This window comes from Drosophila miranda (assembly GCF_003369915.1).
Source record: "Drosophila miranda strain MSH22 chromosome Y unlocalized genomic scaffold, D.miranda_PacBio2.1 Contig_Y1_pilon, whole genome shotgun sequence".
Classification (NCBI taxonomy): Eukaryota; Metazoa; Arthropoda; class Insecta; order Diptera; family Drosophilidae; genus Drosophila; species Drosophila miranda.
The window spans coordinates 46,349,979-46,365,835 of record NW_022881603.1 but is presented as its reverse complement, the minus strand read 5'-3'; the positions used below and the strand labels follow the sequence as shown (position 1 = coordinate 46,365,835).

The window sequence follows — 15,857 nt, the reverse complement described above, 5'->3', positions numbered from 1 at the left end:
CCTCAACACACACTGATGTGGAATGAAATAATGTGGAGTTTTGGGGATTGTGTTGTCTGTGGTAGACATGTGACCCAAGGAGAGGTACTCTTCCATGAACTCCAAGTACATTTTCTGTAACTCGGGGTCACGAGACAATCTTTTTTCAAGCGATAAAAACCGCCGTTTAGCCTCTTCAAAGGAGTTGCCTAAGATACTGGGATCTGATTTGAACGGCAGTTTTACTTCAAACCGACCTGAAGGCACGACCTGAGTAGTCCTTCTATAATGCTTTTCACATAACTTGTGTTCAGGAGATAAAGACTTTTTAGAAGACGGCAATTCTTCCAGTGACCAAAACTTTTGTAATGTGTTGTCGTTGTGTATCACTGACTCTTCTTGACAACTCAAACAATTCCTCGCTTCTTGGGTGGCAGTCACCTTTGGAGTGTATCTGCCCGACACAATCCAGCCGAGAAGCGTTTTCTGCAGAGTTGGATAGTCAGGACCTTGTCGAATCTGACCAACAGATAAAAGTTCGAAAACTGTTTCTGCACCTATCAGCATTACTATCTTCTGAGGCTTGAAGAAATATGGGTCTGCAAGTGGTAAGTTCTTCGGGATTTTCCAGTCACTCACGTTAAGTGTTTGATCAGGGTGATACCCCGAAATGGATCTTAAAATCCAGAAATCAACCGAAAACTCACTACCAGTAATTCGCGACTTCACCACCGTGTGTATCGTTTTCTTGACTTGTGAATTGGATTCACCAATACCAAGCAAGTTGATACACGACTCCTCCCTACGTATCTGTAAGCGCTGTGCTAAGTCCTCAGTTATAAAATTGGTTTGAGACCCCGAGTCAAGCAGAGCTCGGGCCAAAACATGTTCACCATTATTTGTTCGGACGCTTACGATCGACGTAGCCAGAATAGCTCTATCCATAGCTGTCGCATGGAGAGCATGCGAAGTGGAAGGTTGATTCTGATTGGGAGGAGGAGAAGAATTCTCTGGGGGTGATGGTAACGCCAGACTTTTATTCGCCACTGTGTACCTATGCAATAAGGTATGGTGTGAGCAGCCACACACTCGACACTTCTTAGCTTTGCATTGTACTACAGAGTGGCCTTGTTGCAGACAATTGATGCACAGTGTAAGGAAGTTCTCAGGCCGAGGTACAGCTTCTCAGTCTGTCCAGGGCCCGGTCCCTCCCCACAGCAAAAATTTGTTGTGTGAGGACCTAAGGGGAGAGCCGCTCGTGCCGAAAGCGCGCCCGTGGGGTGGATCGTGGGACGGTCGGGCCTGGCCCGGCCACGAGGCGTGGGTGAAGCCGTGCTTGGGAGCTGCAGAGACGTGCGTTGGGGGTCATGTGTGGCGGGAGACGGGGTTTGGGTCAGGGATCGGAAAGGTGTGGGAGAGGGGAGCCCAGCCTAGCAGATGCCGCATGATCCACGACTCACATCTGCGTCGTCGGGTCCCCCGGGCGAGGGTGTAGGAGAGGGAACCCAGCTTTGCGAATGCCGCGTGAATCCACGACTCACATCCAGCATCGCCGGGTCCCCAGGGGAGAAAGGTATAGGAGAGGGAAAACCCAGCTTGGTGAATGCGGCATGAATCCACGACTCACATCCACTTCGCCGGGCCTCCCGGGAAAAGCGAAGAGAGGGGGAGGGGGGTGAGTGACTCCTACGGGCGAATGTTCTGAGACAGATATTGGGTTGAGGTTGGTGTCTTTATTGTTTTCGGATCATTTCCCTACTTAAAATCCCGCGCCTTCAGCGGGGAAATAAACGCCAAAAAAAATATCATAAACAACATGTGGGCATAGATATGTAAAGAAACTGCGGGAATGTTCTGCTTACTGCCTGCCTGCCTACTACACCGATCTATGCCCCCCAGAGCTCACATACGTGTGGTGGCTCACCCTTGTTTCCCTTCTTTGGGTCCTGTTCTCCCACGGCGGGTCCTCGTCACTTCTGTGGCTTCCTTTGCACACCGCGTGGGTGCGGTCACACACGGCGCGGTCACGGCTAGTTTTTCACACGGCGCGGTCCCGGCTCACTTTTCACATCTATTTTGGCTTCCGCCGCACAACCGGTCTGGCTCAGCCCTCGGAGATCACTCTCGAGCTTGGCTCGCGCTGGACCGTGCCAGGCCTCGGCTTTTCTTTTTCGCAGCTTCTCTGCCGCTTCGCTGCTGCGCCGCCTTCGGCTGCCGGCCTCGGCTGCGTGGGTGAATGGCTGCGTGGGTGTATGGCTGCGTGGGTGTATTGCCTGCTTCGCCGTCGGCTCTTTTCCTCGGCTGCGTGGGCGTAAGACCGATTGATTTGTTCCTATTGGCTATAAAAATGATCTGATCTGATCCAGATTCAGCAATCTCATAGATATGGTCATTATCTATGATTCTGCGTTTTTAGTTTTCTCGAATGTGCAATATTGTGGGTGCAACAGATTTTCGTTCTTTGTGGGGGCGGAAGGGGGTGGGGCGAAATTCTAAGATATACGTTTTATAGTGAGATCTAACAGAAGTGCGGATACCAAATTTGGTTACTCTAGCCTTAATAGTCTCTGAGATTTGTGGATGCCCCAGATTTTCGTCCTTTGCGGGAGCGGAAGGGGGTGTGGCGAAATTTGGACACGAAACGGTCAAGCTCCGATATCACAGGGGTGTGGATACCAAATTTGGTTGCTCTAGCTCTTATGGGTACTGAGATCCTTGAACTCATATTTTGCAATTGGCAAAACCGACCATGAAACCTGTGTGTTAGAGAGAGACAGAGCGAGAAAGAATGAAATTGTTTTCTTGATTCTGGCTATAATAATTATACGATCTGGTTGAGATTTTACACTCTAGAACACATAGTCATCCACTACGACTCTGCGTTTTTGGTTTTATCGTATCTTTAAAAATGTGGATGCCACAGATTTTTGTCATTTGTGGGTGAGTTCGAAACCCATTTATTCAATTCAAACCCAGCGGTTTGAAGAACCTGAGCCACATCAGACTTAATTGTCTTTAACTCCTCTACGCAACCAGCACCTGTCAACATGTCATCGACATAGAAGTCGGAGTCAATAACTTCAGCAGCTTTAGGGAATGAGAGTTTTGCAGACTCTTCAAACACCGAACAGCCAAAAATGGGGCTGGTCCAGTCCCATACGTTACGGTGTTGAGCTGGTATATTCTCAAGGACTCAGACGGGTCTCTTCTCCACACTATGAGCTGGAATTGTCTATCCGCATCAGCGACCCAGACTTGGCGATACATCTTCTTGACATCGGCTGTCAAGGCGTACCTGTGTAGTCTGAATCGGAGCAATGTCGAATACAGCTCATCCTGTATCGTAGGACCGACCATCAATATGTCGTTCAAGGCCACCTGAGAGGACGTTTTACAAGACGCATCGAAAACGACGCGGAGCTTGGTCGACGGGCTTTGGGGCCTCAACACACACTGATGTGGAATGAAATAATGTGGAGTTTTGGGGATTGTGTTGTCTGTGGTAGACATGTGACCCAAGGAGAGGTACTCTTCCATGAACTCCAAGTACATTTTCTGTAACTCGGGGTCACGAGACAATCTTTTTTCAAGCGATAAAAACCGCCGTTTAGCCTCTTCAAAGGAGTTGCCTAAGATACTGGGATCTGATTTGAACGGCAGTTTTACTTCAAACCGACCTGAAGGCACGACCTGAGTAGTCCTTCTATAATGCTTTTCACATAACTTGTGTTCAGGAGATAAAGACTTTTTAGAAGACGGCAATTCTTCCAGTGACCAAAACTTTTGTAATGTGTTGTCGTTGTGTATCACTGACTCTTCTTGACAACTCAAACAATTCCTCGCTTCTTGGGTGGCAGTCACCTTTGGAGTGTATCTGCCCGACACAATCCAGCCGAGAAGCGTTTTCTGCAGAGTTGGATAGTCAGGACCTTGTCGAATCTGACCAACAGATAAAAGTTCGAAAACTGTTTCTGCACCTATCAGCATTACTATCTTCTGAGGCTTGAAGAAATATGGGTCTGCAAGTGGTAAGTTCTTCGGGATTTTCCAGTCACTCACGTTAAGTGTTTGATCAGGGTGATACCCCGAAATGGATCTTAAAATCCAGAAATCAACCGAAAACTCACTACCAGTAATTCGCGACTTCACCACCGTGTGTATCGTTTTCTTGACTTGTGAATTGGATTCACCAATACCAAGCAAGTTGATACACGACTCCTCCCTACGTATCTGTAAGCGCTGTGCTAAGTCCTCAGTTATAAAATTGGTTTGAGACCCCGAGTCAAGCAGAGCTCGGGCCAAAACATGTTCACCATTATTTGTTCGGACGCTTACGATCGACGTAGCCAGAATAGCTCTATCCATAGCTGTCGCATGGAGAGCATGCGAAGTGGAAGGTTGATTCTGATTGGGAGGAGGAGAAGAATTCTCTGGGGGTGATGGTAACGCCAGCCTTTTATTCGCCACTGTGTACCTATGCAATAAGGTATGGTGTGAGCAGCCACACACTCGACACTTCTTAGCTTTGCATTGTACTACAGAGTGGCCTTGTTGCAGACAATTGATGCACAGTGTAAGGAAGTTCTCAGGCCGAGGTACAGCTTCTCAGTCTGTCCAGGGCCCGGTCCCTCCCCACAGCAAAAATTTGTTGTGTGAGGACCTAAGGGGAGAGCCGCTCGTGCCGAAAGCGCGCCCGTGGGGTGGATCGTGGGACGGTCGGGCCTGGCCCGGCCACGAGGCGTGGGTGAAGCCGTGCTTGGGAGCTGCAGAGACGTGCGTTGGGGGTCATGTGTGGCGGGAGACGGGGTTTGGGTCAGGGATCGGAAAGGTGTGGGAGAGGGGAGCCCAGCCTAGCAGATGCCGCATGATCCACGACTCACATCTGCGTCGCCGGGTCCCCCGGGCGAGGGTGTAGGAGAGGGAACCCAGCTTTGCGAATGCCGCGTGAATCCACGACTCACATCCAGCATCGCCGGGTCCCCAGGGGAGAAAGGTATAGGAGAGGGAAAACCCAGCTTGGTGAATGCGGCATGAATCCACGACTCACATCCACTTCGCCGGGACTCCCGGGAAAAGCGAAGAGAGGGGGAGGGGGGTGAGTGACTCCTACGGGCGAATGTTCTGAGACAGATATTGGGTTGAGGTTGGTGTCTTTATTGTTTTCGGATCATTTCCCTACTTAAAATCCCGCGCCTTCAGCGGGGAAATAAACGCCAAAAAAAATATCATAAACAACATGTGGGCATGTTTACATATGTAAAGAAACTGCGGGAATGTTCTGCTTACTGCCTGCCTGCCTACTACACCGATCTATCCCCCCAGAGCTCACATACGTGAGGTGGCTCACCCTTGTTTCCCTTCTTTGGGTCCTGTTCTCCCACGGCGGGTCCTCGTCACTTCTGTGGCTTCCTTTGCACACCGCGTGGGTGCGGTCACACACGGCGCGGTCACGGCTAGTTTTTCACACGGCGCGGTCCCGGCTCACTTTTCACATCTATTTTGGCTTCCGCCGCACAACCGGTCTGGCTCAGCCCTCGGAGATCACTCTCGAGCTTGGCTCGCGCTGGACCGTGCCAGGCCTCGGCTTTTCTTTTTCGCAGATTCTCTGCCGCTTCGCTGCTGCGCCGCCTTCGGCTGCCGGCCTCGGCTGCGTGGGTGTATGGCTGCGTGGGTGTATTGCCTGCTTCGCCGTCGGCTCTTTTCCTCGGCTGCGTGGGCGTAAGACCGATTGATTTGTTCCTATTGGCTATAAAAATGATCTGATCTGATCCAGATTCAGCAATCTCATAGATATGGTCATTATCTATGATTCTGCGTTTTTAGTTTTCTCGAATGTGCAATATTGTGGGTGCAACAGATTTTCGTTCTTTGTGGGGGCGGAAGGGGGTGGGGCGAAATTCTAAGATATACGTTTTATAGTGAGATCTAACAGAAGTGCGGATACCAAATTTGGTTACTCTAGCCTTAATAGTCTCTGAGATTTGTGGATGCCCCAGATTTTCGTCCTTTGCGGGAGCGGAAGGGGGTGTGGCGAAATTTGGACACGAAACGGTCAAGCTCCGATATCACAGGGGTGTGGATACCAAATTTGGTTGCTCTAGCTCTTATGGGTTCTGAGATCCTTGAACTCATATTTTGCAATTGGCAAAACCGACCATGAAACCTGTGTGTTAGAGAGAGACAGAGCGAGAAAGAATGAAATTGTTTTCTTGATTCTGGCTATAATAATTATACGATCTGGTTGAGATTTTACACTCTAGAACACATAGTCATCCACTACGACTCTGCGTTTTTGGTTTTATCGTATCTTTAAAAATGTGGATGCCACAGATTTTTGTCATTTGTGGGTGAGTTCGAAACCCATTTATTCAATTCAAACCCAGCGGTTTGAAGAACCTGAGCCACATCAGACTTAATTGTCTTTAACTCCTCTACGCAACCAGCACCTGTCAACATGTCATCGACATAGAAGTCGGAGTCAATAACTTCAGCAGCTTTAGGGAATGAGAGTTTTGCAGACTCACTCAACCTCTTCAAACACCGAACAGCCAAAAATGGGGCTGGTCCAGTCCCATACGTTACGGTGTTGAGCTGGTATATTCTCAAGGACTCAGACGGGTCTCTTCTCCACACTATGAGCTGGAATTGTCTATCCGCATCAGCGACCCAGACTTGGCGATACATCTTCTTGACATCGGCTGTCAAGGCGTACCTGTGTAGTCTGAATCGGAGCAATGTCGAATACAGCTCATCCTGTATCGTAGAACCGACCATCAATATGTCGTTCAAGGCCACCTGAGAGGACGTTTTACAAGACGCATCGAAAACGACGCGGAGCTTGGTCGACGGGCTTTGGGGCCTCAACACACACTGATGTGGAATGAAATAATGTGGAGTTTTGGGGATTGAGTTGTCTGTGGTAGACATGTGACCCAGGGAGAGGAACTATTCTATGAACTCCAAGTACATTTTCTGTAACTCGGGGTCACGAGACAATCTTTTTTCAAGCGATAAAAACAGCCGTTTAGCCTCTTCAAAGGAGTTGCCTAAGATACTGGGATCTGATTTGAACGGCAGTTTTACTTCAAACCGACCTGAAGGCACGACCTGAGTAGTCCTTCTATAATGCTTTTCACATAACTTGTGTTCAGGAGATAAAGACTTTTTAGAAGACGGCAATTCTTCCAGTGACCAAAACTTTTGTAATGTGTTGTCGATGTGTATCACTGACTCTTCTTGACAACTCAAACAATTCCTCGTTTCTTGGGTGGCAGTCACCTTTGGAGTGTATCTGCCCGAAACAATCCAGCCGAGAAGCGTTTTCTGCAGAGTTGAATAGTCAGGACCTTGTCGAATCTGACCAACAGATAAAAGTTCGAAAAATGTTTCTGCACCTATCAGCATATCTATCTTCTGTGGCTTGAAGAAATATGGGTCTGCAAGTGGTAAGTTCTTCGGGATTTTCCAGTCACTCACGTTAAGTGTTTGATCAGGGTGATACCCCGAAATGGATCTTAAAATCCAGAAATCAACCGAAAACTCACTACCAGTAATTCGCGACTTCACCACCGTGTGTCTTTTTCTTGACTTGTGAATTGGATTCACCAATACCAAGCAAGTTCATACCCGACTCCTCCCTACGGATCTGTAAGCGCTGTGCTAAGTCCTCAGTTATAAAATCGGTTTGAGACCCCGAGTCAAGCAGAGCTCGGGCCAAAACATGTTCACCATTATTTGTTCGGACGCTTACGATCGACGTAGCCAGAATAACTCTATCCATAGCTGTCGCATGGAGAGCATGCGAAGTGGAAGGTTGATTCTGATTGGGAGGAGGAGAAGAATTCTCTGGGGGGGATGGGAACGCCAGACTTTTATTCGCCACTGTGTACCTATGCAATCAGGTATGGTGTGAGCAGCCACACACTCGACACTTCTTAGCTTTGCATTGTACTACAGAGTGGCCTTGTTGCAGACAATTGATGCACAGTGTAAGGAAGTTCTCAGGCCGAGGTACAGCTTCTCAGTCTGTCCAGGGCCCGGTCCCTCCCCACAGCAAAAATTTGTTGTGTGAGGACCTAAGGGGAGAGCCGCTCGTGCCGAAAGCGCGCCCGTGGGGTGGATCGTGGGACGGTCGGGCCTGGCCCGGCCACGAGGCGTGGGTGAAGCCGTGCTTGGGAGCTGCAGAGACGTGCGTTGGGGGTCATGTGTGGCGGGAGACGGGGTTTGGGTCAGGGATCGGAAAGGTGTGGGAGAGGGGAGCCCAGCCTAGCAGATGCCGCATGATCCACGACTCACATCTGCGTCGCCGGGTCCCCGGGCGAGGGTGTAGGAGAGGGAACCCAGCTTTGCGAATGCCGCGTGAATCCACGACTCACATCCAGCATCGCCGGGTCCCCAGGGGAGAAAGGTATAGGAGAGGGAAAACCCAGCTTGGTGAATGCCGCATGAATCCACGACTCACATCCACTTCGCCGGGCCTCCCGGGAAAAGGGAAGAGAAGGGGAGGGGGGTGAGTGACTCCTACGGGCGAATGTTCTGAGACAGATATTGGGTTGAGGTTGGTGTCTTTATTGTTTTCGGATCATTTCCCTACTTAAAATCCCGCGCCTTCAGCGGGGAAATAAACGCAAAAAAAAATATCATAAACAACATGTGGGCATAGATATGTAAAGAAACTGCGGGAATGTTCTGCTTTACCTGCCTACTACACCGATCTATCCCCCCCAGAGCTCACATACGTGAGGTGGCTCACCCTTGTTTCCCTTCTTTGGGTCCTGTTCTCCCACGGCGGGTCCTCGTCACTTCTGTGGATTCTGGGTGCGGTCACAGCTGGTTTTATTCACCGCGTGCGGCCGAACACGGCTTATTCTGTACACGGCGCGGTCACGGCTACTTTTTCACATGGCGCGGTCCCGGCTCACTTTTCACATCTATTTTGGCTTCCGCCGCACAACCGGTCTGGCTCAGCCCTCGGAGATCACTCTCGAGCTTGGCTCGCGCTGGACCGTGCCAGGCCTCGGCTTTTCTTTTTCGCAGCTTCTCTGCCGCTTCGCTGCTGCGCCGCCTTCGGCTGCCGGCCTCGGCTGCGTGGGTGTATGGCTGCGTGGGTGTATTGCCTGCTTCGCCGTCGGCTCTTTTCCTCGGCTGCGTGGGCGTAAGACCGATCGGCGGCTTCTCTGCCGCTTCGCTCTCTTTCATGTTGTCTCTTTTCGTCTGCGTATAGCCGTTCTCTTCCTTGCGTTGGCTGCGTGGGCGTAAGAGCGTATCTCTTTCGTGTTGGTTCTCTTCGCCTTCGTATAGCCGTGGTGTGCGTCTCTCTTCGCTGCGTGGCCGTAGTGTGCGTCTCTCTTACGTGTTGGTTCTCTTAGTTCTAATAAGTAACGAGCGGGACGTTGTGAGTTGCTGCGGACACCGCAACTCTACATTTATACCCGGTACTTAGTCAGTATGGCTCTCCTCCGGCAGACGCCGCTAATATTAAACGACACGACAAAGAGTGCGTGCGAGAGAGACAGAAAATCAGTCTGAGCGTGACGTCGGTGGCTGCGTAGCCACTGCAAATTGATTTGTTCCTATTGGCTATAAAAATGATCTGATCTGATCCAGATTCAGCAATCTCATAGATATGGTCATTATCTATGATTCTGCGTTTTTAGTTTTCTCGAATGTGCAATATTGTGGGTGCAACAGATTTTCGTTCTTTGTGGGGGCGGAAGGGGGTGGGGCGAAATTCTAAGATATACGTTTTATAGTGAGATCTAACAGAAGTGCGGATACCAAATTTGGTTACTCTAGCCTTAATAGTCTCTGAGATTTGTGGATGCCCCAGATTTTCGTCCTTTGCGGGAGCGGAAGGGGGTGTGGATACCAAATTTGGTTGCTCTAGCTATTATGGGTTCTGAGATCCTTGAACTCATATTTTGCAATTGGCAAAACCGACCATGAAACCTGTGTGTTAGAGAGAGACAGAGCGAGAAAGAATGAAATTGTTGTCTTGATTCTGGCTATAATAATTATACGATCTGGTTGAGATTTTACACTCTAGAACACATAGTCATCCACTACGATTCTGCGTTTTTGGTTTTATCGTATCTTTAAAAATGTGGATGCCACAGATTTTCGTCTTTTGTGGGGGCGGAAGTGGGCGGGGCGAAGTTTTGAAATATTTTTGTAGCAGTGACATATCACAGAAGTCTGGATCCAAAACATCGTTGCTCGGCTCGGCTCGGCTATTGATGCTGATCAAGAATATATATACTTTATGGGGTCGGAAACGATTCCTTCTGGACGTTACACACATCCACTTTTACCACAAATCTAATATACCCCGATACTCATTTTGAGTATCCTCCTCTTAGCCCGAAATAAGTGAAAATAAGGATTCATTGTTGCTTGGATTGGTAATACTAATAATAATAGAAGTAATAAAATCGGATAATAGTGATAATGAACTGAGATAATAATGAAATTAGATAACAAGCCGTCGGGGCGGTCCCTTCAGGGGATGGTGTCGTGGTCAGTGTTGTGGAGGCTTATGCCTTCACACTCCCTTCCTACTTCGGGGTGGGGCGCGGTGAAATGCGCACCAAATTTCCGCTGATGCATACGCGGAAGCGTTGGCCGTGGTGGTGTTCTAGGCTGCGGATCCGGCTGCGCCCGTGACGCGCCGCGTTTGCCTGAGCGCTGGCGCCTTCCAGCAGGCTTTGCGGGTTGCGGCGGTCAGGCGTGCTTACCCGCCAGGCGACTGGGGCGATTGGCCATTCCTGCTCCTCCTGCAGCGCGTTTAGCTCGGGCATCTCCTCGAACGCTGTGAGCAGTCCGCCCGCCTCTGCCTCTTCCAAGCCCAATGACAGGTCGCTGTCCTCCTTCGGTTCCGGGTTCGGGGCGTTGTGGTCGGTGGGAACTGGCGATAGCCACTTCATTGGTGCATGATCCAGCGGCTGCCAATCGGGATTCTCCCCTCTTTCCGGGGCTGCCGCCTCCTCCTGCGCGTCCCACTCCTGCAGTCTGGCGTGCCACCCGTCGTCCCAGCTGGTGTCCGGGATCGGGCCGTTTGGGTTCTCCTGTTGATGGTCCATGCTGCGTGGTGTTGCCCGGTTCTGCTTGCGGGGTCGGGGAGTGGTGTCTTGCTTGTGGTTGGCTGGTCGTGGACCGTGGTTGCCTTGAGCTGGGCGGCGACGCAACCCTAGGATGCCCCTCCGTGCCATCCTCTGCCTCTAGAGGCTGTGCGTCGCTCGTCCTTGGGTTGTCCATGTGGGATCTGGTGGGGGGAAGAAACCTTGTTTGGTTAGAACCTGACCTGTGCCACTGATGTGCCCTGTGCCCTGGGTTTCCCTGATCGGTGAATTTTCTAGTTTCTGGCTATTTCTTACTCTAATCCCTTAAGGGGAGTTAAGCTATCTTACTGCGTGTGTACGCGGTTGCCCCTTGCGGGCGAGGACATTACGGCAGCGCACTACCATAAGTGGCCCTCATGAACTCACGGTTTTCCTGGTGCTGGGGTCGTCGTCATCGTTGTCTTCGCTGGTGAGTGTGTGCTCGTTGTCGTGGTAGGCCTTGAGGTCGGCTAGTCCGGCCGTTCGTCGTTGTCTTCCTGGATGCTTCTGGAGTCGTGCTATGGTGGGAGAAATAAATTTAATTACTTTGTAAGGCCCCTCATATTTGGCAGCCAGTTTGGCAGCGAAAATGTCCGCCGCTTTGGACAGGTGATGTTGGCGTACCATCACGAGCGTCCCGATCGTGGGTCTCCATTCGCGTCGACGTAGGTTGTAGGTCCTGCTCTGGGTCTGTTATGCCTGCTGGGTATTTTCTTGTACGATGGCGAAGATTTCCTTGAGTCGCTTGGCCTTGTTGGTTGGGATCTCTGTCACTTCGGCTAGTCCTGGGGTCGCCTCTTCATACAAGGCTCCAGGCAACCGAGGTTCCCGGCCGAGTACGATGAATGCTGGGCTGAAGCCTGTGGTGTCCGATGTGCTGCTGTTGATGGCTAGGCTGAGTTCGGGCAGCAGCTCGTCCCATGTCCGCTGGTCTCCATCGATGTACTGGGCGATCATGGTTTTGATCGTCCTGTTGGCTCGTTCCGTGGGGTTTTGTTGTGGGGTATAGGGCTTGCTGCCACGGCGATAGGTCCTCCAGTTCCAGGGCGGTAATGGTGGCCAAGATCGTGTTCTCGTTGTCATCCGAGTCGGCTGGGCGAAACGGGTTGCGTTCCCGAGCTATCTCGGCGTCGGCTAATGGCTCCAGTTGGTAGTCCGTCGTCGGGGTTTCTGTGATCTCGTCCTGTGGTATCGGGGCTCGTGGCTTACGTGATGTCTGTCGTGTTGGGTGACTACGTGGTGACTCCCGGTTCGATGAGCTGGCCCTGGATTGATCCCGCAGGGCCGCAGCTATCTTTGCTGGAATATCCAGGTGATTCCTGGGTCCTGTTGCTGACTCCCGGTTCGATGAGCTGGCCCTGGGTTGGTCCAGCGGCGCCGAAGCTATCTCTGCCGAAGTTTTCTGCTTTCTGCTGTGTCCTGTTGGTGACTCCTGGTTCGACGAGCTGGCCCCGGATTGATCGAGTGGAGCCGTAGCTGTCTCTGCCCAAGTCCCTTGCTTCCTGCTGTGTCCTGTTGGTGACTCCTGGTTCGACGAGCTGGCCCTGGATTGATCCAGTGGAGCCGCAGCTGTCTCTGCCCAAGTCCCTTGCTTCCTGCTGTGTCCTGTTGGTGACTCCTGGTTCGACGAGCTGGCCCTGGATTGATCCAGTGGAGCCGTAGCTGTCTCTGCCCAAGTCCTTTGTTTCCTGCGGTGTCCTGTTGGTGACTCCTGGTTCGACGAGCTGGCCCTGGATTGATCCAGTGGAGCCGTAGCTGTCTCTGCCCAAGTCCTTTGTTTCCTGCTGTGTTCTGTTGGTGACTCCTGGTTCGACGAGCTGGCCCTGGATTGATCCAGTGGAGCCGGAGCTGTCTCTGCCCATGTCCTTTGTTTCCTGCTGTGTCCTCTTGGTGACTCCTGGTTCGACGAGCTGGCCCTGGATTGATCCAGTGGAGCCGTAGCTGTCTCTGCCCAAGCCCTTTGTTTCCTGCGGTGTCCTGTTGGTGACTCCTGGTTCGACGAGATGGCCCTGGATTGATCCAGTGGAGCCGCAGCTGTCTCTGCCCAAGTCTTCGTTTTGTTGCGTTGTCCTGTTGGTGTCGGGGTTCGTGCTGGGGAACTGGCCATGGTTGGTTCCATCGGTGTCGCAGTTCTTTCCGTCGTAGCTTTCTTCGTGTCCTGTTGTGGTGGCTTAGTCCTGGGGTTGTTGCTTGATCTTGTCTGGTAGGGCTTTGTTGTCACTGCGGTTGGATGGTTCGTGGTTGGCTGTGGGGTGTTGGTCTGCGGCTGGTCTCGGATGGCAGTGGAGTCCGCAAACGTGACAGACCGTGGGCGTGGCTGGGCGGTGCATGATGGTATCGTCCCGGCGGGTTTCTGCTGCAACTTCAGCTGTAGATATGCCCGTCCGCAGTGGATCCTTGCGCGGATGCCACAGAGGAAGTCGAGTCCCAAGATGAAGTCGTCTAATACCGTGGGGAGTATAAGAAGAGATACCTGTGTTTCTTGCTGATCCAGGCGCACTGTGACTGCTATCGCTTGATTGATCTCCTTCCTGGTTCCATCTGCCAGGCGGATCCTGGTCCTCACCTCTCGCCTGTTCTCGGTCGTCCCTATCTCCTTCGCCAGCCGCTCACTGATGAAGGATCGTGTGGCTCCAGTGTCGAGGGTGGCCGCAAATGCTCCCCCATTGATGTCCACCAGGGCAGCGATCCTTCCTCCGGTCATGCTTAATGGGTGGGTTTCTCCTGTTCCTGGGTGCGCGCCTCCGTCCATGTCCCAGTTGGGCGGAGACCCGACCCGTTTCCCGACGCTGGTTTCCGGCAGCAGTTGATGGTCCGGACCCCTCGGTGTCCACATTCCCAACAGAACAGCTTCTGTCGGTTTGTGCACGCACCACTGAAATGGCCGTTTTCCGCACAGTTCCGGCAGGCTCGTTGTACATCGATCGCTTGCTCTTCCTCCTGGCCGATTCCTCGGTTGGCGATCTCGGTTTTCCCGGGCGTCTCGTGTGTGTTGCCCCGTTGGGGGTTGGTTCCATTGCCGGTAAAGGCGGCACGGGGTCGATGGTTCTGCGTGGTCCCGATGCTGCGGAGTGCGTCTCGGTCTCGCGCGGTTTCGTAGGCCGAGACGAGCTGGGTCAATTCTGTGAGTGATCGGAAATCTTGTCTGCGCGTGTACATTTGATACTCCGGACGGAGATTTTCGTAGATCCGCTCGAGTTCCTGTTCCCGAGTATACTGGGCTCGTTGCATCATCAGACGCAACTCGATAAGGTAATCCCGGAAGGATTCCTTGGGCTTCTGTTCCCGACTTCGTATGGTGTCTTCCAGCCGCTGGAAGTATCTGGGGGGCAGGAAGAATTCTAGGAATTCTTTCCGAAAGTCTGTCCAATTCTGTCCCTGCATCTGAAAAGTTCGGAACCATCCTTCGGCCTTACCTGTAAGGAGACCGGAGATGGCCCGCGGCAACTGCTCTGGGCTCCCGCCGTATGATTCCACTCGCTCCTCGAGCCTTTCGATAAACGCTAGTGGGTCCGCGTGGCCGTCGAAAGTAAATCCCCATTTCCGGAGTTTGTCCGCCAGTAACGAGTACGAGATCTCACCCCCTCCGGGGCGTGAGACCCGATGTCCCTGAGGAAGACGTGGCTGTTCTCCTTCCGTGGTTGTCTGGTGGCTAGGCGTGGCCAGGGGTCCAGCGGTAGTGGGTACTGGCGCGTGGTTCTTGCTGGACGCCTCTGGTCTGATTCCTTGGAGTGGTCCTTGGGCAGCTCGTTGTGGTTGCTCGTCCTGGGCGGCCGGTGTCTCGGTTGCTGACTCGCGGTATCCGTGGGTGGATCCTTGGCTCGTGCTGGGCAGCTCGGGTACAATTAATCGCAGTTTTGGTCCCTCCTTGCTGTCTTCCATCTTCGTCCGGCTCTCTGGACCGGGTGACGTGGCTGGACTCCGATGGTCCCTGGGGCTCGGTATGTTTCCAAAGTGCGTAGCCAATTCGTCCAGACTTGCCTGCACGGCTTCGGGGTGCCCAGGGCGTGCGATGAATGCGGTGATCCGGCTCCGTAGGTCCTCTACAGTCCCCGTTTCTCCTAGTCCAAACTCCTTAGCTAGGCTCTGCAGCTCGTCCTTCCTGCGGGACGCTATCCAGCGGATGTTCATCCTGATCCTGGTACACTAATCGGGGCTCCGGTACGAATCCTTATCAGCACGGTACTGGGTTTGGGGCTTCTGTACTAGGATACGCGGCACTGGGTGGAGAGTCCTGTTCGAAGGACACGCGGCAAGGTACTGGATCGGTGATCCTATACTAGGATACACGGCACTGGGGTGGGGGGATCCTGTCGAAGGATACGTGGCGAGGTACTGGATCGGTGATCCTATACTGGGATACACGGCACTGGGGTGAGGGATCCTGTTCGAAGGGCACGCGGCACGGTACTAGATCGGTGATCCTGTACTAGGATACACAGCACTGGGTTGGATGATCCTGTCGAAGGATACGTGGCACGGTACTAGGAAAAGGTTCTGTCTGACTGCTCGGTGGTAACTGTGTGACTGCTCGGTAACAACTACCTGACTGCTCGGTAATGACTGTCTGACTGCTCGGTAACAACTGTCTGACTGCTCGGTAATGACTGTCTGACTGCTCGGTAACAGCTGTCCTGACCGGTGTTCCTGCTCCGCCTTATATTGGCCGTGGCCATGGCTTTGTGGCCGAGGGCTCCTCTGCCATGTACTCTGCGATCGCCGGCTGTCCCTCGCTGCTCCGTTGTTCTACCGCTGCTTCGCTGCTTGGCTGCTCTGTCACTG

The 15,857-nt window shown here is 52.3% G+C and overlaps 3 protein-coding genes across 5 annotated transcripts in view; 1 reads left to right on the top strand and 2 right to left on the bottom strand.

Moving 5' to 3' along the window:
* Window positions 1-15,857, top strand: part of LOC117191854 (techylectin-5B-like) — a 196,789-nt gene that overhangs the window by 64,147 nt on the left and 116,785 nt on the right. The gene's annotated exons all lie outside the window — the stretch shown is intronic.
* On the bottom strand, window positions 5,318-9,396 carry LOC117191856. The gene is made up of 2 exons (XM_033396626.1): window positions 9,119-9,396; window positions 5,318-5,682 (listed from the first exon to the last, which is right to left on the bottom strand). The coding sequence occupies exons 1-2, from the start codon at window positions 9,175-9,177 to the stop codon at window positions 5,433-5,435; spliced, it is 309 nt and encodes a 102-aa protein (XP_033252517.1). The 5' UTR covers window positions 9,178-9,396; the 3' UTR covers window positions 5,318-5,432.
* On the bottom strand, window positions 10,308-12,545 carry LOC117191855. Its single transcript, XM_033396625.1, has 3 exons — window positions 11,700-12,545; window positions 11,463-11,593; window positions 10,308-11,239 (listed from the first exon to the last, which is right to left on the bottom strand). The coding sequence occupies exon 3, from the start codon at window positions 11,184-11,186 to the stop codon at window positions 10,533-10,535; it is 654 nt and encodes a 217-aa protein (XP_033252516.1). The 5' UTR covers window positions 11,187-11,239; window positions 11,463-11,593; window positions 11,700-12,545; the 3' UTR covers window positions 10,308-10,532.

What these genes read in the sequence shown, in the direction of transcription:
- LOC117191856 (XM_033396626.1), bottom strand. Translation starts at nt 9,177, where the DNA reads ATGAAAGAGAGCGAAGCGGCAGAGAAGCCGCCGATCGGTCTTACGCCC. An exon ending in CTTACGCCCACGCAGCCGAG is followed by an intron (nt 5,683 to 9,118) that starts GAAAAGAGCCGA and finishes CACGCAGCCGAG; the next exon opens with GAAAAGAGCCGACGGCGAAG.
- LOC117191855 (XM_033396625.1), bottom strand. Translation starts at nt 11,186, where the DNA reads ATGGCACGGAGGGGCATCCTAGGGTTGCGTCGCCGCCCAGCTCAAGGC.